General features: G+C 43.8%; 1 protein-coding gene across 1 annotated transcript in view; it reads left to right on the top strand.

The window, feature by feature from the left end:
* LOC123747183 (zinc finger protein 271) overlaps nt 1–8,435 on the top strand; it is a 76,986-nt gene extending 68,551 nt beyond the window's left edge. The window contains exon 2 of the mRNA XM_045729224.2: nt 4,281–8,435. Coding sequence (XP_045585180.2) covers nt 6,622–7,833 — 1,212 coding nt within the window. The 5' untranslated portion in view covers nt 4,281–6,621 and the 3' untranslated portion in view covers nt 7,834–8,435. The remainder of the gene's footprint in view (nt 1–4,280) is intronic.
* The last annotated feature ends 14,722 nt before the right edge of the window (nt 8,436–23,157 follow it).

Below are 23,157 nucleotides of genomic sequence, written 5' to 3'. Positions count from 1 at the left end.
GCTCGATCCCCTTGTCTCGGGGTGACCCTCATTGTTTTTGCCTCTGGCATGCTGCCTGTTGGGTTGGTGATACTTTCGACCCTGAGTCCTGTGAGTGTTGCTGCTTGCTTGAGACTCAATTTACCCAATCCTCTGATGATTCTATTCGGGTACAGGCCGCACGTGCGTTGCAAGCTAGATTTCGTCTGTTGCAACGAGCTCAGTTGGTTGCTCACCCAGATGCCCCAGGCCCGCTATGCTTTTCGAGACCCGGACGTGGGGATGGGGGTCACTTCGATCCTGGTTCAGTCCGCACCTCCTCGTCCTTCCCCTTCTGTTGTTCGTTCTGGTCCTCCCCCTCCCTTGCTTCCGGCCCCTAAGCATCTGAGGATTTCAGAGTCGGAGCAGGGATTATTATTACTTAAGGGGCAGGGGCATCACTTGATCTCGAGACTCGGGCAGCTTCGGGGGATGCCCCTTCCGGGAGGGCGGCAGAGGCATTAGAGTCTTGTCTCCCGGCCGAAGCTTCTGGGTCTGACCAGTGGGCCCTCTTTCTTCCGGCTTCTACGGCTGCTCCGTCCTTGTCTTGTGGGGTCGGGGCTTGGGGAGAGGACTCGGCCTCGGGTCCTGTGGTGAAGGACCCCGTGGCTGGGGAGGGGCTGACTTGGAGGCATTGGGCCCCGCTGGACCCCACCTGGGTTTTTTCTTCCCTCTGAGCGGGGCTTGTTGTTTCAGGGTGTGGGGTTTTCTTAGCCCCCTCAGCGTACAAATTGGATTTGGTGTCGGCCCCTTCTCGGGTTCGGTTCTGTGTTCCCCCGGGTGCGTCGGTTCCATCTTTCCAGAGGTTTTTGGCTCATCGCATCCATCCTGGTGTGGTGCGGGCGGCCCTTGCAACGTACCTCCTGCGTGACCCGGATTATGCCTCGAAAATGGATCCGTCTGAGTTAGGTTTGGGACTCGTTCCCTTTCTGGCTCCTTTACGAGGGTCTGGAGTCTTCCTGGCTAGCGGACTGCCCCTTGTTTGTTTTGGATTCCTGGCATTCCAGGAATCCAGGCATTCCAGGAATCCAAAAATTGGCATGTCCCGATTCATCCGAGGTTCCGGGACTGGCTCGGTTTTGTTGTGGAGCATCTAAGTTACCGCTTTTGTTGTCTCCTGTTCGGGTTGAACCTGGCACCTCACGTGTTCACGCACCTTACACGGGTCGTGGTGGCCCGTTTATATCTCTTAGGTGTTTGGGTGTTGGCCTACCTCGACGACTGGCTGGTTTGGGCTCCCAGCCAGTCAGCTTGCTTGCTAGCCAGGGATTTGGTTCTTTCCTAGCTCGCCGGGTTCGGGTTCTTGGTGAAATGGAGGAAGTCCCTTCTGGTCCCCTCTCAGGTTCGGACTTGGCCGAGTCTCGTTTGGGACTCTCGTACCGCTTCCTTGTCTCTCCCTCCGGAGTCTCTCCTGCGGCTGCGGTCCCGCCTTCGTCTGTTTTTGGTGGGCCCTTGAGTCACCCGGCGGTTGCTTGAGGGGCTGTACAGGAGCCTGAACTTCGCGATGGTATTTTACCCGCCGGGTCGGGTTTGGCTTCATCGGGTGTTCTGGTTCCTTCGGGGTTGCCCCTTCCACCTCTCGCGATTGCTAGGTTCAACCCCCGGGGGCTTTGCGTTGGCTGCTGCATCGCCGGCTTCCTCTTCGGGTTTTTCGGGGTTCAGTGCCTTGGCGTCTACCCGAGCCCTCGCTCGATGTGTACATAGATGCGTCGTCTCTCGGCTGGGGCTTTGTGACCAGTGCTCACCAGGCCGGCCAGGGGCGTTGGGATCCATCCTTCCGTCGAGCTCACAGCATGGTGCCGGAGTTCGCGGAGGTGTGGTTTGCTCTTCGGAGGATTCGGGTCATCCGCGAATCGACGATTTGGCTCCATTCGGACTGCTCTCAGGTGGTTCATTGTCTGAACCGCGGGGGTTCGATGCGGTCCTTGTCTATTTGGGGTTGGTCACTTCGGGTGATTCGTCTGCTGAGTTCTCGGGGGTTTGGCTCTCCTGGCAGTTCACGTGCAGGGAGTGTCCAACGTCTTGGGCGACGGCCTGTCTCGCTTCGTTCCCCTCTCCACAGAGTGGACGGTCGGCGACGCTTCCTTCCATTGGCTTTGCCAGATGTTCGGGCGCTCCGAGGTGGACCTCTTCGCGTCGGCGTGGTCGAGTCACCTTCCCGTGTGTGTGGCGCCTTTTCCCGATCGTGAGGCCGTCGGGGTCGATGACTTTCGGCTGGACTGGTCGAGGTGGGGGGGTTCCTGTACTTCTTTCCCCCGGTTCAGCTGTTGCTCCAGGTCCTGATTCGCTTGGAGACTTACCAGGGGAGAGTTGTCCTTCTGGCCCCTTGGTGGCCGGCCAGCCTTGGTTTCAGGCGCTGCTTGCTCGGTGTCCGAATCAGAGGGTTTTCCTGTGGCTCCGCCTTTTTCAGCAGATTTGGGCCGGTACGTCACGTGGCTGGTTCGGTCTTCTCCTCGAGTCTTCGCGAATGGTTTTTTTGACTCGAGTCAATCATCATCTCTATGGTGATCAGGTGGCCTCCTTGTTGGTGTCCCACCTGAGGGCTTCTTCTCGGCGGCAGTATGAAGTTTCCTGGCGGGCCTTCTGTTTCTTTTTGCATCTTAGTCGTGTTAGTTCGTTGTCTGTTAGGGTGGTCTTGTCCTTTCTCTGTTGGTTGTTTCAGGACCATCATCTTAAGCCTACCACTGTTGCCTCGTATCGTGCGGCGCTGGCAGAGCCGCTTAGCTTGCCTTCGGTATCGATACTACGTCTTCGCCGTTTTGCAAGCTGTCTCGTGCTTTGTTTCGCCTCCGGCCTGCTCACGCGCCGCTTGAGCCGTCCTGGTCTTTGGACAGAGTGCTCGCTTACCTTTCGTCTCCTCGTTTCGTTGTTCCCCCTTCGGTCTGGGATTGTTTCTCCAAGGCTCTTTTCTTGTTGGCATTAGCCTCTGGGGGTCGGGTCAGGGAGTTTCATGCTCTCCTTCGGTGCAGGGGTGTCTGCTCTTTTGGTCGTGGTGATTGTTTTGTTCGCTTGCAGCTGTCTCCTTCTTTTCTGGCGAAGAATGAGACTGCTGCATTCTGGAGGTGTCTGTGGGTGGTGGATGCTTGGTTGGTACGGCCAGGGGTGCATCATGCTTTGTGTCCAGTTGTGGTGCTTTGCCGTTATTTGCGTGCCACGGCTTCTGTATCTGGGGATGCTATTTGTTTTGATCTGGTTTCTCTTCTCTGTTCGCGGGTTCGGGTCTCCCAGGTCATCCGCAGGGTTATCAAATCCAGTCAGCCTGTGGTCTATCCCTGTGCCCATGATGTCCGTAAGTTCGCAGCTCTTGCTGCCGTCTTTGGAAATATGTCTTGGTCTGATATTCGGGTTCGGGGTTCTTGGCGGTCGAACAGGGTCCTGGCTGCTCGTTACCTTGTGAATGTCCCTAGACCCCGTCGGGCCTGTGTTGCTTTGGGTTGGCAGTTGCAGCCAGTTGTCTCGACTTCGAGTTGAGGAGTGAGCGACGACCGCCTCCCAGGTAAGTCCCTCTATTTTTCTGTCTGTGGGTAGTTTGCTCTGGGGAGCCAACAGGGCTTTCCCCAGAAAACCCGTGTTGAATGTAATGAAATGCTATTTTCTGGGTGAGTCCCGGAGGCTCCCTGGCATCCCTCCCTCTCTGGTCGGTGTTTTTTTTGTTTTTGACAACCAGCCTCAGAACTGAGGTGTGGGGCTCCCCCTTCCCCCACCCGGGGAGGAGGGAGCTGCACAGACAGACAAACTAGTGAGACGTCACACTAGTTTGCTTGTTTTTCTGTTGGGGAGTTCTATCCACTAGTTCGGCTTGTGGTAGCAATTTTCACCAGAATAGGGGTTTGTTTTGGGGCGCTTACTTTTCTGGGTGCCTGATCCGGTCGATGGCAGACATAGAATGCTTCCAACCACACGGAGGTTTCTATAGGCCATTGCTCCCCTTGCCTCTCTGAGGGGGCCCGGTTCTGGCCGTGGTCCCCTGTAGGCCTACGAACTCCATACACATGACTGATGAGAGAGTCTGACATTAGCATATCAGCCTGGGATAGCTCCGGGGAGCCTCCGGGACTCGCCCAGAAAATGGCGTTTCATTACATTCATTGCAGGGTTTTTGCAGTCTCAAATAATTACAACATAGTTATGATTTTGATATGGAACTGTTCACTAGTGATCGTTCTATCATGTGCCATGTTAAAAATGATAAATTATAACAAATAGATATGCTGTGATTTTTTGTTTATATTGGATGTAGGATTGTTTTTTTTTCTCTTCAGATGGAAGAGTGAGACAGCCTGGGGCTGACTGGTAGAACGAATTCAGCAGAGGAACAACTTGACCTCCCGTCATATAGTTCGTTCAAGTGAATACACACTATTATCAACTTCTCCTGCACTATGGCACCATGGTAACACATCTGAAGCACCGTGCAAGCATTATCAACATCTCATGCACTATGGTAACAAAGGAAACGTGAATTTAAATACAAACTTAGTGTATCGTTAATTTTAAAATCTCAGTATTTATTAATTTATGTGTATGTGCTATTTATATTTTAATAATTTTGTTTGACAAGAAAACATTTTAATTTTAAGTTATTTTTGCAGGGTACTTTTATCCTTAGGTCCCAATGTAAACAAGTTTAATATGTATTTTCCATTTTAAAACATTACACACTTTTCTCCTATCGAGTTACAGTATTGTAAATGTTGCGAGAGCATTTAAAATAAATCTTTAAACTGTATAGTAATTTTGATTTTTTTTCTTAGGCAATTTACTCTAGTAGCTCAAAAGGCTCTCCAAGTAAGATAATATATCAGTGTTCTTAATGCTCAGATTTTTTTTATATATTTACATGAAGGTATAGGGGATTTCAAAATATTATGAGCATGCACACGGTACATTGGATCGGTAATTTCTTGTTAAACTCTCATACACAAATAACAAATCACATGAGGGCCCATTGTACCTGAAACTTGTGCTACGGCTATATTTATAAGACATACCTAAGTTCTGTGGGTATTTATAATAAGACATCCCTCAGTTCTGTTGGTATTTATAATAAGACATCCCTCAGTTCTGTGGGTATTTATAATAAGACATCCCTCAGTTCTGTGGGTATTTATAATAAGACATCCATCAGTTCTGTGGGTATTTATAATAAGACATCCATCAGTTCTGTGGGTATTTATAATAAGACATCCATCAGTTCTGTGGGTATTTATAATAAGACATCCATCAGTTCTGTTGGTATTTATAATAAGACATCCCTCAGTTCTGTGGGTATTTATAATAAGACATCCATCAGTTCTGTGGGTATTTATAATAAGACATACCTCAGCTCTGTTATTATACTGTAATAAGACATCCCAAATTCTATGGTTATTTTTATAATAAGGCATTTCTCAGTTCTGTAGTTTTGTTTATAATGAGACATTTCAGTACTGTGGCTGTATTTATAATAAGACATCCCTCACTGCTGTTCATATATGTTTAATGAAACATTCTTCAGTGCTGGAGCTATATTTCTAATTGGACTTAATAACCTTGGAGGAAAGGACGCATAACGCATTAGAGGGATTTTTTAGGTCCCGTCTAATATTGTTTCTGGTCTTTTATCCTACTACCTTCTTCCTTTTTTGTTTGTGTTTTATTAGGTATTTTAGGTATTAATATTATAATATAATCCTGTATATTTTTTTAGACATTTAGTTAAATCTTAGAAAAAAGACTTGCCACAGGGTTTGTTTTGCTTGTTTATAAAATTGTACACAGACACTAACTTTCCTCCTGGTGAACACAAGTGGAAAAGTACATTTGGATGTTTGCTTTTGCACTTGCTGAATCACAGGAAATATTATAGTGTACAGTATATTTTATGTCTAGCATATTTTCTAATATAATAAGCACAGTATTATCTTATTATTTATGAATAATACAAGTGGTTTACATATTGTACAATTTTTCCATTCTCTTGTATCTTTGAAATGTAATTATTTATGCATTTGACAGTCCAAGTGTTTTATGCATCTTTTAAAAATAATTGTTTTAGTAATGAACAAAAGGTCATCCATTTTAAGTCATCGTGAATATGTAACTAAGATTTTTCTCTAATATTTATAAATAATACAAAAATGTATTTAGGAGAAAAATACCAATAATAATTGTCTATAAGACTTAACTAATGAAATGTAGGATAATTCATTATACAATACTTAGGGTTTTTGGATAACATAACTTTTGCCTACAGGTAAATACATTTATTTACTTCTAAAAAAAAAAAAAAAAAAGATTTGAAAAACAATTTTAAACAAAAGGAAGTGTAATAAGACACGTGAGGATTCATACAGGAGAGAAACTATATTACTGTTCAGTGTGTTAAAAAGACTTTTGATGTAAATCGAGTACAGTAAAACATATGAAACGTGATAGAATTTGCATTTAGTTAATCTTGGTAATCTGTACGAATATTTAATAGCAAAACTTCATCAGTGTTGAATGTTCAAAATTATATTATGAAAACATCTTGCATAATAGCACACAAAAACATTTTTAGAGAAGAAAATCAATATTAAATGTTCATTGTCTAAACTACTTTAAAAATATAAAAAATTAATTATGAGCGCCTATTCAGGAGAAAAGCCATATCACTGTAAAGTATGTCAAAAAGACTTTAAATATGAATCATTGTTAATAATACATATGAGGAAACAAACAAGAGAGAAACCATATCACTGTTCAGTGTGTCAAAAAGACTTTTCACGAAAATCAGATCTAATATCACACATGAGGATTCATACAGGAGAGAAACCATATAACTGTTCAGAGTGTCAAAAAGACTTTTCACAAAAATCAGGTCTAATATCACACATGAGGATTCATACAGGAGAGAAACCATATAACTGTTCAGAGTGTCAAAAAGACTTTTCACAAAAATCAGGTCTAATATCACACATGAGGATTCATACAGGAGAGAAACCATATAACTGTTCAGAGTGTCAAAAAGATTTTTCAAATAAATCAATTCTAATATCACACATGAGGATTCATACAGGAGAGAAACCATATAACTGTTCAGAGTGTCAAAAAGATTTTTCAAATAAATCAATTCTAATATCACACATGAGGATTCATACAGGAGAGAAACCATATCACTGTTCAGTGTGTCAAAAAGACTTTTCACGAAAATCAGATCTAATATCACACATGAGGATTCATACAGGAGAGAAACCATATAACTGTTCAGAGTGTCAAAAAGACTTTTCACAAAAATCAGGTCTAATATCACACATGAGGATTCATACAGGAGAGAAACCATATAACTGTTCAGAGTGTCAAAAAGACTTTTCACAAAAATCAGGTCTAATATCACACATGAGGATTCATACAGGAGAGAAACCATATAACTGTTCAGAGTGTCAAAAAGACTTTTCACAAAAATCAGGTCTAATATCACACATGAGGATTCATACAGGAGAGAAACCATATCACTGTTCAGTGTGTCAAAAAGACTTTTCACGAAAATCGGTTCTAATATCACACATGAGGATTCATACAGGAGAGAAACCATATAACTGTTCAGAGTGTCAAAAAGTCTTTTCACAAAAATCAACTCTAATAATACACATGAGGATTCATAGAGGAGAGAAACGATATCACTGTTCAGAGTGTCAAAAAGTCTTTTCACGAAAATCAAATCTAATATCGCACATGAGGATTCATACAGGAGAGAAACCATATAACTGTTCAGAATGTCTAAAAGATTTTTCAACAAAATCAAGTCTAATAAGACACATAAGGATTCATACAGGAGAGAAACCATATCACTGAACAGTGTGTCAAAAAGTCTTCAACAAAATGAAGTCTATTAAAGCACAGCAGGATTCATACAGCGTAAATGCCAGTTGAATATTGTGTCTAAAAGCTTTTAATGTAAATTATGTACAATAAGACATGAAACCTGATAGAATTTGCATTTAGTTAACCACTGTGATGTGCCGAGTTTATTGTGACACTCCTCCTGTGCGCATGAAATCAAGTGGTCCCCCCCCCCCCCAAAAAAAAAAAAATTGTTTGTAAAATGATAAATTCCCTTCCCTGAACATTTCTATGTAAAAATAAATAAATTCCACTTACTTTGGCTGTGGGGACGTGGACAAGGTGTGCTGTAACGTCATCAAGTGCTGGTCGCCCCGTGCGTGAGGCTCCCAGAGATGGTCACCCAGCCCATTCAAGCACTGCGAGTTGCCACAAATATATTTTCAATTATTTGTTCTATGTATTTCCAATGCAGTTTTATTAGTTTTTTTATTGTATATAATGCATATTTGTGTCCTTTACAATATGTATACAGTAGAATGTTCATAATGTTCCATGGAACTGTAATACATGTGTCAATAATGTATCCACAATAAATGTTTATTGTTGCAATATTACTTGTTAAAAATTTACTAAAATTACAATATGTACAGTTTCTCTTGAGATGATTTCGGGGCTTTAGTGTCCCCGCGGTCCGGTCCTCGACCAGGCCTCCACCCCCAGGAAGCAGCCCGTGACAGCTGACTAACACCCAGGTACCTATTTACTGCTAGGTAACAGGGGCATAAGGTGAAAGAAACTCTGCCCATTGTTTCTCGCCGGCGCCTGGGATCGAACCCAGGACCACAGGATCACAAGTCCAGTGTGCTGTCCGCTCGGCCGACCGGCTCCCAGTTTCACACACTATTTACACAGTAACACTGTATTACACATTCAGTACTTTGGAAGTGAGTAATAATCAATGAAAGTATCCATGGTACACAGCACGACTTCGCTCTCGTTGCACCAGGTACAAATAGATTTTCGCTTCCTGTTTCTTTGTTCTATGTGCTTGCAAATAACACACTCACGTACACCCTTGGCTTTAGTACTTGTAGGTGGTATGTAGCCAAGCTTGTAAAGCATAAGGTAGTCTTGAAAAGATTAAAGGAAAAGATCAATTTGTGAGGTAGTCTTGAAACGGTCGTTTTGTAAGGTCCCCACACTGGAAGAGATTCAGCCAACTTCGAAGAGTGTCGGTCATTCTGGAAGAGATTCAGGCATTCTGAGAGCGATTCAGCCAACATCAAAGAGTGTCTGTCAATCTGGCTTACAAAGGGCCCTGGCTTACAAAGGGAATACTTAAATCTATTAATAAAAAACATGACCTTGAGAAAAAGTATAGGTTAGGGATTGTCTCCAAAGAATTCTCAAAGAATTACGCATTATTGCTATCTAAGATAATTAGACGAGCCAAAACTAAATACTACGAAGATAAATTTACCCAAATAAAGAGCAACATTAAACAAACATGGAGAACAATTTCACAAATATTGGGATCAAAGAAGTCTTTAAATAACAAACCGACTCTCCTGTCTAATAACGATGGTCAGCTTTCAGCCTCTGATTCTGCTATTGAGTTCAATAGGTTCTTCTCTTCCATTGGTTCATCCCTTGCTAATGATATTCCATCTTCCAGTACTGACATTAAGGACTATCTTACAGGGAACTATCCCCAGTCTCTGTACCTAAAGCCTATTAATTCCATTGACGTCAATGAGATAATCCTTTCCCTTAAAACCAAGTCTGGTGCCCTTGAGGAGATACCAACTTTAATCTACAAAAAAGCCTCCAGATCTTTAGCCCCTGCTATTGCTTTGCTCTTCAACAAGTCACTTGAACTCCAAACCTTTCCAGATATTCTAAAAAAAGCGAGAGTAACGCCTGTCCACAAATGTGGTGATCTCACAGATGTTAACAACTACAGACCTACATCAATCCTGCCAAACTTGTCAAAAATTTTTGAAAAACTAATCTATAAGCAGCTTTACTCATATCTAGCCAAACTCAATATACTTAGCCCTTGCCAATATGGCTTCAGGCCCAAAAAAAGCACTAACGATGCACTTATTAGTATGCTTAACTCGATTCATACAGCTCTTGTAAAAATGAGTTCCCTGTTGGGTTATTTGTGGACCTGCGTAAAGCTTTCGATACTGTCAACCACCAAAACCTTCTTCTTAAATTACATCATTATGGTGTCAGAGGACACTCCCTACAATACCTCAAATCCTACCTTACTGACAGGCTCCAATGTGTTTCTGTGAATAATACAATTTCTCCCACCCTACCCATCAACATTGGTGTTCCCCAGGGCAGCATACTTGGCCCTCTCCTCTTTCTCATCTACATTAATGACCTTCCAAATGCCTCCCAACACCTCAAACCAATCCTATTTGCTGACGACACAACCTTCATTTACTCCAGTCCTGATCCCCTTGCTCTAAATGCCACAGTAAATACTGAGCTAAATAAAGTCCATCTGTGGCTAACTGCCAACAAACTCACCCTTAACATTGACAAAACTTTCTATATTCTGTTTGGCAATAAATCCTCTAATCAAATAAATCTCAAAATAAACAATACCCAAATTTGTAACAAATTAGATGGCAAATTCCTTGGCATTCTCATTGACCACAAGCTGAATTTCCAGGGACACATTCTAAACATATCAAAAAAAGTTTCAAAAACTGTGGGCATTCTTTCTAAGATCAGATATTATGTACCACGCCCTGCCCTGGTGACTCTCTATTACTCCCTTATCTATCCATATCTCAACTATGGTATTTGTGCTTGGGGCTCTACTACCCAAAATCACTTACGTCCTCTAATTACTCAACACAAAGCTGCTATTAGGACAATATCCAATTCTGGCCCCAGACATCACTCGGTACCCCTATTCAAATCCCTGAATATGTTAGACATTAAGTCACTGCACATTCTCTCATGTGTACTATACATATACAAAACGCTAAATTGTAATGCCAATCCTGATCTCAAAAGCTTCATAGAAGGTTGTAACAGAACCCATGAGCACCACACCAGAAATAAATACAGTTTTGATATTCCTAGAGTACGACTTAATCAAACCAGAAATGCTCTACAAATCAAGGGGCCCAGGATGTGGAATGACCTTCCCAACCATGTTAAAGACAGTACCTCTCTCAACCAGTTTAAGTTAAAAACGAAGCTATACCTAATAAATTCCCTGTAACCTACCTTACCTCTCTATTGTCAACCCATGTATGTTATTTGTTTTTGTTTTTTGTTTTACAAATCAACGCTGTTTTAATGTAATTTTCTGTAATAATTTGTAATTGTATTTGTGCTGTTTTTTCAACAATGTTCCCCCCTCTTTTACCTCTATTTTTATTTGTACTCAACGCATTTTTTTCTTTTTACCCATTAGTTTTAAGCTTTAGTCAGTAGTTTTTTTCCTGCCCGAAACGCTTTGCGAAATAGTGGCTTTAGGCATTGTATGTACTAGCTCTTATCTATAAAGCCAACAAACTTTGTAAAATCTCTTTATGTATGTACCTTTATCCTAAATAAAAATTATTATTATTATTATTATTATTATTAATCTAGAAGAGATTCAGCTATTCTTGAAAATATCTATGGAAAACACCACCATGAAAGTCGCTAACACTGTTCATCTATGCTACTTGTATCAGATGCATTATCACTGAATACAGAAAATGATTCATCTGTATATCATCTATATAAATTGGAGATGGCATAGATGGGCAAGGGTGGTGCTCAGAGCTACAACTGGATACTCTTGCTGTATTGTCCTCATAGGTGCTGTATCACATGCATCTGACCTCTGTGTTAGGTCCTTATTGCGCCTAGCTTCACCATTATCATGACCCTTACGTTCTTCAAACAATAAGATCTGAATTTCACCAACAGAGCACAATCTTTCAACACAGCATCAGACAGGTGTTTGGGAGCCAGAGGCGCATGTGCCACCCATGGTTGCTCAATCAGTGCTAGCCCACTTAGAAGCTCTAGGGCTTTCTTGGAATTTTTTCAAAGATGGCTGCCTCTCACTGGAGGTCCTAAGAGTCCAGTTCGTACACCATCTACCACGCACACATTTTGAATGGGTACGAAATAATATAAAATAGATTTCTTGGTTGGCGCAGTTTCCCACCGACCGAGTTTTCTCGGTTGGCGCAGTCCAGTGGTTAATCTTAATACAGAGGACCACTAGTTTTACGAACCCCTTGGGGGATGAGACCTGTCGGTTACCGTGTAAGTTCGTAAATAAGAAATGTAGGAAAAATATATAAACGAGAAGTGTTGGAAAGAAATCTAAGGGAAAAATCGACAGGTTCATAGCATAAATGCGACAGTATTTTGTTTGTACTCGTTAGGGAAAGAAGTCCTGATGATCATTGTTGATGTAGCATAGTTATTTACATGGAAGAGGTGGTGGTGGATGTTGATGGTGTTGGGTTCCCTGAAGTGGAGAATATTGATGATAAGGTAACCTCAGATGTTGACACATTTAGGTCAACATGTGATGAGTTAGTTGCAGGTGAGGCAATGCAAGCGTTTTTTGGAACCTTTGCAAAAGACTTTTTAATTGTCATTTGTTTCATTCCCTTTGATCTTATTTTCAGAAACTTCATATACCATCTCCACTCGATTATCCTGACTATATGGGAAGGACCCCTAGCCGGATAGTCACGTGTTCCAGATAATGGTACTTTTTCACCTCTGAGTCCAAAATTAACCATTTCCAACTATTTTTATACTACAAACAACATAATTTGAATTGCCTTGCCACATATTAAATATTCAACTAGAAACCTCAACTTACCTTGTTGTTGTTCATCTTCTTGATTGATGCCACACATCTTGAAGTTAAAAATTCTTGACAATTTACAAAACCTATACTAACACAACACTAAAATTAACACTTAAAATTACTGTACAGTTCATAAAGCAAAGTTAGTTTTGACTGCCAGCTGCGGAAGCCTACCTGGTTGAAGGCATTTGGCTTGCCTGTGACAACTCACTTGAAGGTGCTTGGGTTTCCTGTGACGCCCCACTTGTTGAGGCGCTTGGCTTGATTTTCGTACCATATAACAATCAAGTGTAGCTTGCCTTCTGTGTTCACTGGCCAGTTGTATGATCAGCTCATTGGTTCGCCTCAGGTACTGATACATGTTTCCAACTTCTGGATGAGCACAATTGGATGAAAAATTTATTAATTCGTTAACATAGGTCATGAGTACACTGTATTTTGTGGTCATTGGTGTTGGTTCTTCACTGCTTTCTTCACCCTCCTTCCCCTCCCCCATCCCTCTTCATTTGTTGCCGTGAGGGGGGGCTTGGTGGGCGGCTGCCGGAGTGTGATGCTCCTTGGGACAGTCCTCTGTACTCGTCTAGTTGTACTCACCTAGTTGTGTTTGCGGGGCTTGAGCTCTGGCTCTTTGGTCCCGCCTCTCAACTGTCAATCAACTGGTGTACAGATTCCTGAGTCTATTGGGCTCTATCATGTCTACATTTGAAACTGTATATGGAGTCTGTCTCCACCACAACACTACTTAATGCATTCCATTTGTTAACTACCCTGACACTGAAAAAATTCTTTCTAACGTCTCTGTGACTCATCTGGGTACTAAGTTTCCACCTGTGTCCCCTTGTTCGTGTTCCACCCGCGCTAAAGAGTTTGTCTTTGTCCACGGCAAGAGTTGCCACGGCTTTGGGAAGAGTTTGCCTTTTGTAGCCTTGTGCTCCTGCTGCTGTCTTCTCTAATTGTGCTGAACGACTTTTCCTTTTCCTTCTGTTTCGTTTTTCTCCCCCCTCTTCTTCTATCTGCTTTTTATTTCCTGCCGACCTTTTGCTTGTTTTGGTTATTCCTTTGGACTTCTTCTATTTTCACGCCCGGGTGCTTGAGGAGGCATACTCTGTCACCCATAGAACTGTACTACCCAACGTCGAGAGTGAGGGGGAACCTATTATTGTCAATCCTCCTTTCGTCACTGAACCCGATCTCGACAGACTGACGGTTCTTAAGTTTGCGTTTGTGGGGTGTATACTCGCGACGCACCCCTAGGGGGGCCCCAACATGATCGGCAATAGCTTCTTGTTGGATATCCTGCCTCTAATTGTGGCTCCATGGTGGGTGTGGGGGCACATTCGTGAATGAATGTTTTTCTTTCGTACTAATGTTGAATTCTGTTCCTCTTTTTACCTTCTCAGACTCGTGGGGTGGGTGACCAAGTCCCCGAGTCAGTCCATGTTGGAAGACCATGCTCTGTAGCCTCCGCTGCATTGGGCTCCGACCTTGCTCCTCCTTTGGCCTTTCTGACTACTCCCCTCGGCCCCCCTCCCTCCTCTGTGGTTGGGTCGAGCCCCAAGCCCCCAGTGATGACTACCTCGTTCCCTGGCACGGCTTAGTCTCGTTGTGACTACTGTGCCTTTTAACCTCTCTCTCTCTCTCTCTCTCTCTCTCTCTCTCTCTCTCTCTCTCTCTCTCTCTCTCTCTCTCTCTCTCTCTCTCTCTCTCTCTCTCTCTCTCTCTCCCTCTCTCTCTCTCTCTCTCTCTCTCTCTCTCTCTCCCCTCTCTCTCTCTCTCTCTCTCTCTCTCTCTCTCTCTCTCCCTCTCTCTCTCTCTCTCTCTCTCCCTCTCTCTCTCTCTCTCTCTCTCTCTCTCTCTCTCTCTCTCTCTCTCTCTCTCTCTCTCTCTCTCTCTCTCTCTCCTCTCTCTCTCTCTCTCCCTCTCTCTCTCTCTCTCTCTCTCTCTCTCTCTCTCTCTCTCTCTCTCCCCTCTCTCTCTCTCTCTCTCTCTCTCTCTCTCTCTCTCTCTCTCTCTCTCTCTCTCTCTCTCTCTCTCTCTCTCTCTCTCTCTCTCTCTGGGGGTTCTCAACTCCGCCCTCGACGTGGCCGCACTCGCTCAATTCCTTCCCATACTGATGCGTATTGTCACGTGGGGGGTGGTCCGGGGCTCTGCTAGCACTCGGCTGCTAGGGGGCTCAAAAGGCCGAATACTCAGCCCCTCCGACTTCCGGGATTCACCGGAGTCTCCTTGGTCTCACAAGAGAGGACCAACAATGCCCACCTCCGTAGTCTTTGCTTCCACCACAAAAGGGGTGCCACTGATTCACCCTGGAAGCCCTTCAGTCAAACACGGGGGAACTACTGTTAACAGTTCCGGCCTAGACCCGTGGAGGAGTGAAGGAAGACTCAGGATTACCTTATAACCATAACCTCCCTGAGTCTTGCCTGCCAGACAAAAGGGTTGCAGGAACTCTTTTTCCCGCCGGTTCTCTATCTTCTTAACAAGGTCGCCAGCTGGGTTATTATATCTGCACCCCAGCAATGCAGTTCAGTGGGTGTATTATATATTGTTTGTAGCCAGAAGATTGCTACTCCCATAGATCTGCTGCTAGACTGTTGGCCCAGGGTACTCTCTCAGGAAGGTCTGTGTGGCTTTACCTCTCTCTAGCCACTATGTTAATAGTTGCCACCATTCAGGCACTGATACTGATCGGATGGCTAAGGGTACACTTTTTTGTAAGTCCGTGCTGTCTTTACCACTCTCCAGGCAATAAGAACTTCTATAGAGAACGTAGTGTTCCCTAGGTGGTACTATGATAACCTTCGTGTATGCTCATAGAGAAATATTATAAATGGAGGCACACTTAAACACAATGATAAAATGTGTGAATTTACTGATGCAAATTACATGAACACACATACAATCACAAGTAATACAGGAATATGAAAATAAGTATAATAAGTCTGGAGATCGTCAGCCTCTTCTTCTACGACCTCCAACACTCCTTCAACTGGGCAGAGACAGGAGTCCCACACTCACTCACAGGAGGGCCTCTTCACCACGTCAGCGCCTCTTCACTGTCCTGTCATCCATGCACACTGTCCCCTCTGACAGTCCTGGACACAAGCTGTCTTGCAGCCTATTCTACTACTAAAGCATTAATGTCCTGATGCCACATACATAAGTAAATATTGTGGCCTAACTAGCCTACTCACACAAGGTTTAATGGGAGGGAAAATGATCTACCTTACATTCCTGGCTCACGACGCCTGTCCCTCGATGGTGTGAGGTTCCCACGATTCCCGAGTCGATCTTCGACGATCCAGGAACGTTCCACAGGTCCTCAGGTGTCGTGGAGCCTTCGCATCGTCGCCGTTCCAATCCCTGAGATTCAGCTACCCCAATCCTGGTTCAGCGATGGGCGCTGAGCTAACCACTATTTTCCTACACTCGCCCCTTCCACAAGGCGTTGCTCCTTGTCCTAGGCACGGTGTCGTCCTTCCAAAACCCTCAGTGGATGTGACCCGGTCATAGCTAGGCTTGCCCGCCACACCATTTCAGGCCCCCAACGTCCAGCGTCGTCGCCGAATATTTTCCAAGTTTGGCCCTCTTTCGCTCAATAAACTTGGTTCCTTTTTGCTTCCCTGAAGCGCGGGGTCTCCAATATATCCGATGGGCTGCAATAGCCAGCACTAATCCACTAAGAAAGGCTTGTAGAGCCTCTAATCCTTGAGAGCTGACCGAGGTGCGTCCTGTCGCTTCCACGGTCAGGTCAACTCTGACGTTGGCGCCGCCCGGGGCACTCAGTGACGTCACGGCGGGCCCTGATTGGTCGCCCGCGACCTAAGTCGGCCAAGCCGCGATTGGCTAGTGTCCCTTCCAAAAGGTCATATCTGCATTAGGGGATACTCTTTCATTTTATATCAGGGCACCAATTTTCCCTTATTTACAACTTATATTGTAACGTTCTCCCTTAACTGGCAGCCGGTCTGGTCGCCACATATATCAATAGACTCCCTGAACCTCAGAGAATCAGTAGGGAGAGCTGATATGACTCTTTACGCCGGCAAATGAAAGAAATAGGAGATGGCACCGTAACAGTATCAAGCCTTGTTTGGTCTCGCTACGTGGGCCAAATACTTTGATCTCCTCCCTCTTGATTCTGCGCCTCCTGATGATTTCTCCCTTCATAGGCACCTTGTTGATTCCTTAAATGCCTCTGTCACCTTCAACCCCACCCGTCTCGGTACATGTGTCGTTGCTGCTCCTTCTCAGGATGCAGCCTCCCGCTTGGCTGCTTTGTCCTGCCTTAGCGAGACCCCCGTTCGGGTTTCCAAGGACGCTCGGTTGAATGCCAGTGTTGGCACTATTCTCCTCCCGCCCCATGTTGCAATCAGTGTTCGGAATCTGCAGGACTGTCACGATGATATTCAGCATATCCTTGAGGCCTTGGGCCATTCTGTCCTCCAGGTAGACACGTTTACTCGTCCCCCTCGTGGTCGTCGCCTTCAGCCTCTTCAGGTTGTGAAGATTACCTTTGATGGTAGGACCCTTCCACCCTCTGTCATTCTTGCTGGTGCCAGGTGCTCCGTCCAGGAGTACATTCTCTCCCCTCGGCTTTGTAATAAGTGCTGGAGGTTTGGGCATGGTGCCCTCCTCTGCTCTGGAACTCACTCTCTCTGTCCTTTGTGTGGGGGCGAAGGTGACTCTAAGTCGGAGTGCACTTCTCCTCAGGCTCGCTGCCTCAATTACAGTGAGGCCCACCCTACCTTCTCCTGTGTATGTATACATTACAAACTTGAGGCAGCCGTCCTCAACTTGAAGCACCCAGAGCGCTTATCTTTTCCTGAGGCGAGGCGCCAGGTTCGCCGGCTCCTGCCTTACGCTAACGTCTCTTTTGCTCGCGTGTTGTGCTCTTCCTCTCCTCCCTTCCTTCCCACTTTCCTCAGACTCGCAACCGTTTCCAGGCCTTGGACCCTGATATGCCCACCGCCCCCTCCTCTGTTCCTTTGAGTTCTGCCCCAAAGGGGCTCCCTCCTGGTCCTCTGTCTGGGGTACCCCTTCTTTCTACCTGGTCTGTCATGTCTCCTGTGTCTTCTTCCTCGTCTCCCTCCGATCCTCCTTCCCATCCTTCTCCTCCATCTATTGGCTCTCCCCGCCGCCTGTCAGTATGGGCTGATGTCCATTGCTCTCCCAACGGCCGTCGTGTGTGCTCTCGTTCAGCTTCTCCTGTTGACACGCTGGAATCCGTTGCCCAGTACATAGTTGCTGGAACACCAGCCTCTTTGAGTCAGAAGCGTAAGTCTGGCTCCTCTCCTTCCTCCTCCCTGGCGGGTAAGAAGGCTTCGCTTTCTTCCTCAGCCCCTACTTCTGACACTCTCGCTCCTTCCCCTCTCATTTCGGTGGTTGTGCCCCCTGTTCCTGCTATGGAGGTTTCTTTGGCCCCTGCTTCCCTCTCGGTTGCTGCCCTTGTGGAGGTGTGCTCCCCTCTTTCTACTCTTCCTCTTCCTGCTGCTTTCCTTGACTGCTCCTCTTGGTTGTCTCCTCTTCCTCCACACCCCTCCTGTCTGCCTCTGGTCTGTTCTCCCGCTTCCTTCCCTCTGTCTTTGCTCAGTTTGCCCATGCCAGTAAAGAGCGGACAGCACGCTGGACTTGTGATCCTGTGGTCCCGGGTTTAATCCCGGGCGCTAGCGAGAAACAATGAACATAGTTTCTTTCACCCTATGCCCCTGCTACCTAGCAGTAAAATAGGTACCTGGGTGTTAGTCAGCTGTCACGGGCTGCTTCCTGGGTGTGGAGGCCTGGTCGAGGACCGGGCCGCGGGGACACTAAAGCACCGAAATCATCTCAAGATAACCTCAAGATGCCCCCTAACCCTGACTTTGCTGACCCTGATCTTCTTTAACGTGCTATGTTCCTCTTTCACCTTTGTTTCTTCCTTGTTCTCTGTTGTTGTCCTTCCTCTTCTCGTCGATGTCTATTCTTCAATGGAACGTTCGGGGTTATTACACCAATTTCCTTGAACTCCAACTTCTGATTTCGCAGTTTTCGCCCCTTTGTGTGTGTCTCCAGGAGCCAATGCTTGGGGCTCATCCTGTTCGCTTTCGTGGCTATTCCTTTCTCTTCCCCCCCCCCCCTCCCCAGCTGTTGCTGGGGCTCCTAACTCTTCTGCTCTCCTGATTCGCTCGGATGTTCCCTTTGTCCCCTTACTTTTTCCTTCGCCTTCCCAGCAAACACAGAACGTTTGTGGACGTTTTTAAATGGTGCCACAAAGGTAATACTGTAACTTTTGACATAAATACGTATATCTGACGTTCTTAAAACCAAAGGATATAACTAAAAACATATATTCTTGAGACACAGTTTTTTAAGATTTATGTAAAAATTTAAAAATAATAGTAAATGCTATGGTATTATAATGTTTTCATGCTTTATATTTAAGAATAAATAATTTTCAGTCAACATTTAGTTTTTTTTGTTTACTTTCTGTAAAGCTATCCAATTTACGTTCTTATAACATAAATATAACATTTATATGACGTCAGTATAACGTTATTTACACGACATCATTACGTTATTATGATGTTATATTAACGTATAATTCCTGTATGAAAACCAGAATATATATTGAACTTTATGTTTTAAACATTGTAAAGTTATCATAAAACTTGGAATAAGACGGTAAGCATGCTTTACTTATGAAAATATACAAACAAATCAACAAAAACATTTTAACATAAAAAACATAAACATAACATAAATTAATTGCATGCATGGGAGTTAACTGGAACTCTGTAATATTGCATACATGAACCTTAAGGTACAAACCCAGTGTATTTACTCATGCAGTTCTTTCCTAAATCTAAATTTTTCCAATTTTTACACTTTGTTTCAAGTTCTGTCTTGTGTTGCTACTTTTAATACCCCATTAATGTCCCCTTTGTTATGTCCATTCATCCCATTGTGCACCTCTACCATATGTCACTCCTAATTCTTTGCTTTTCTAGAGAATGTAATATAAGCTTTGACAATCTTTCTTCATATGACAGGTTAACAGGTAGAACAAAGATTACCATTTATATATGGATAACTATTATAAGTCGGTTTGAATGAGTGAATTGCTGCTTGAAGATAGGTATATACACGTGTGGTACTATCAGATTGCATCGTGGTGAGCCTAAAACCCTTCAGATCCAAGCAAAGGGTAAATGCCAGCAGATACAATTGCGAACACATTGATACCAAAATGAAAGACATATGACGAGAATTGAGGTAACCAAAGTGAAAAGAGTGTTCACATTACATTGCACTAGAGTGCTCCCAGGTTACTTTCTCTCACTTTCTCTGTTTTGTGCGGATGGTACGCCGTGCTTTTGGAGTTTATATGCATTTAAACCTGTAGATAATTCTATTGCGAACACATTGATACCAAAATGAAAGACCTAGGATGACAATTGAGGTGACCAAAATGAAAAGAGTGTATACATTTTATCGCTCTTGTGCGCTCCCTGGTAACACACTCTCGCTTTCTTTGTTTGTTGCGGATGGTAAGCCGGGCTTTTGGAGTTTATATGCCTTTAGTCCTGTAGAGAATTCTATTGCGAACACATTGATGCCAAATTGAAAAACCTAGGATGAGAATTGAGGTAACAAAGTTGAAAAGGGTATACACTTTTTAGTATACCCACGCTCTCTAATGTAATGAGAGTTGCCTGAGGGTGGCTCAGCTTTCTTTTTCTGGTGCCCTTGGCCTACATTCATCTTGTCGGCGGGTGGAGCGCGCTGCTGTCTTTGACATTATATGCACATAGTTCTGTTGGGAATTCTATTGCGAACGCATTGATACCAAAATGAAAGACATAGGACGAGAATTAAGGTGACAAAGTTGAAAAGAGTATACACATTTCAGTATTTCCGCACACTACCAGGGAATGTCAAAAAAAAAAAATGGAGAGAGTGGAGGGGTAACTTGCCCAAAACGCGAAAGTGTTTGGGGAGATTAACTTTCGTTCAATACTATTATGCAAAAGGAGCCACACATCTATGGTTCATCCAATAAAATCAGCAGACTTCTAGATGTTACTACTGCTCGGCTTAGACTCGGTTACAAGTATTTCTGGGAATTCTCATTATCTGCCGATGTAGACCTGACCAAATGTTAACTGTCAACAAAATTATTTGCACACCCCTCCGTCACTATGTGATAGTGAATTCAGAGACAATTCTATAACCAATGTACCAACGATGTGTCAATATTTCATTCAAAATGATCTGGTACCAGAAATTTTAGCCAAATATCCCCAGTTTGCTAACTGTAAGTAGTAACTAAGTGATTGTAACCTATCCACCGCTGCCCACTGGATGGGGAGCGGTGTGCAGGACAAACATATCAATTGTGACACTAGCTCTCCACATATGTCAGTTGCTTAATTTAGAAACTGTACTTGTGATCGATCTCGAACCCATTGTTGATGTGACGACTTATACTGAATTTTGTAACTAGCTCATCAAGATTGTAACTTGCTTAGCTAAATGAATTGTGGGGTTCAGTCCCTGAGCCCATTATGTGCCTCTGCAACCCTTTCCACTACCGCCCACAAGATGGGTATGGGGTGCATAATAAATGAACTAAACTAACTTTAAGGCATCCTGAAAGAAAGCTTGGAGGGCTTGAAAAATTGCAGAACGAAGCCTTGAGGATAATCCTTGGGTGCCCTCGTACCACAAAGATACTTAATATGAGAAAGGAACTTAATATTCCGAGCGTTGTTTATCGTGTTACTGAAAATAACTGTCAAATTGGTATAAAAATGCTTAGGCTAGCTCATCCTAACTCTTGCACAGAAGCCCTCCAGAATTTCTTTATTGAATGTAAACATTGTTTCAAATAGATAAATAAAATTGGAACTGAACTCAGAAAGTATCAGATTTATAATTTGTACCAAGAGAGACAACAATAGCACTTTCCTGCACTGTAGGAAATTACACCCTTTTCAATTTTAATCCCTCCCTTTCCATCAAAGGAGCAAATTAGAGATCAGTCCCAGCTTTGTTTTGAGGCAAAGCTCAACGTCTTAAGCCATATTGATGCTCTGTCCACAGAGCATTCTCTCTCTCAAATCATATACACTGAAGGTTTCCTAGAGTGCCCAACGGGTGCAGCTGGAAGTGCAGTTGTCCTGGCAATAGGATATGACTTATATTTTGAGTGGGGAGTCCGTATAAACAACTGGGCCTCTACCCTTCAGACTGAACTATTTGCCTTGCTCCTTGCTCTGAAATGTGTACAAGTATCCAAACTTGATACATTAATTGTAAGTGACTCTTTATCATCCTTAATTGCTCTCAACTCTTTAAGACATAACTGTAACATGCTTGTGTCTGAAGCTAGACACAAATACAATAACAACTTGAGGAACCTTATCATAAACAATAATCTCAACAAAAATCACATAGTTCTCAGAGGTGATTTCAATATTGACCTAGGGCTACAAAATAACCCTCAAGTAGACTATTTCCTCAACAGCATGAATTCCTGTATGCTCATCCCCGCAATCACCAGGCCCACCCGAGTCACTCAAACATCTGCGACTACCCTGGATCACTGATGGACCAACATAACAGCTCCTCTTACATCAAGTATAATCACTGACAGAACAACTGACCACTATCCTACCTTCCTTGTAGCGAACATGGCCATAACACCACCAGGTAACAAGAAAATTACCTTTAGGTTACAATGTGAAGCGGCAATAGGCAATCTCACAAATGCTCTCCACAATGTAAACTGGGAATCTAAATTTATCAATACACAGGATAATAATTCGTTAACTAGCCTCTTTCCAAAATTTAAAGCCTTTACAATACTTATTGTCCTCTCCTCACCAAGCAAGTAACTGGCAAAAAGGTTAAATAATCCCTGGCTCACTAATGGCATACTTAAAGCAATCGACAAGAAACATGAATATGAAAAAAAAACTTAGGATTGGCCTTGTTGGAAAAGAAGTAGTTAAGAGGTACTCATCAGTGCTTACCAGTATAATAAGAGCAAAGCGTTCCTATTACGAGAATAGATTCAAAGAAGCAAAAGGCAACATAAAAAGCACATGGAGAGCCATCTCTACCATCCTAGGAGCTAAACAACATTTACATAATAAGATAAAAATCTCCAAGGATGGTTATACACCTGCAACAGATCTTGAAACAGCAACTGAATTTAATAGCTTCTTTTCATCGTTTGGTGCTCACCTTGCCCGAAAAATCCCAGAGACTCAGACATATGTTACCACATATCTTTCACGCAGCTATCCAAACTCTCTTCTCCTCTCTCCGGTCAGCCCTACAGATGTTGTGTCCATCATTTACTCGCTAAAAACCAAAGCTGGGCACATTAGTGAAATACCATCGATGGTACACAGGCGTGCCTCCCATGCCCTTGCACCATCCATAGCACTGCTGTTCAACAAATCCCTAGTGTCATACCTTCCCTGATATCCTTAAAA

The sequence above is a fragment of the Procambarus clarkii genome, chromosome 77 (genome assembly GCF_040958095.1).
Source record: "Procambarus clarkii isolate CNS0578487 chromosome 77, FALCON_Pclarkii_2.0, whole genome shotgun sequence".
NCBI classification, from domain to species: domain Eukaryota; kingdom Metazoa; phylum Arthropoda; class Malacostraca; order Decapoda; family Cambaridae; genus Procambarus; species Procambarus clarkii.
Note: the sequence above shows the minus strand (reverse complement) of the source record. Positions and strands in the feature narration are given on the sequence as shown.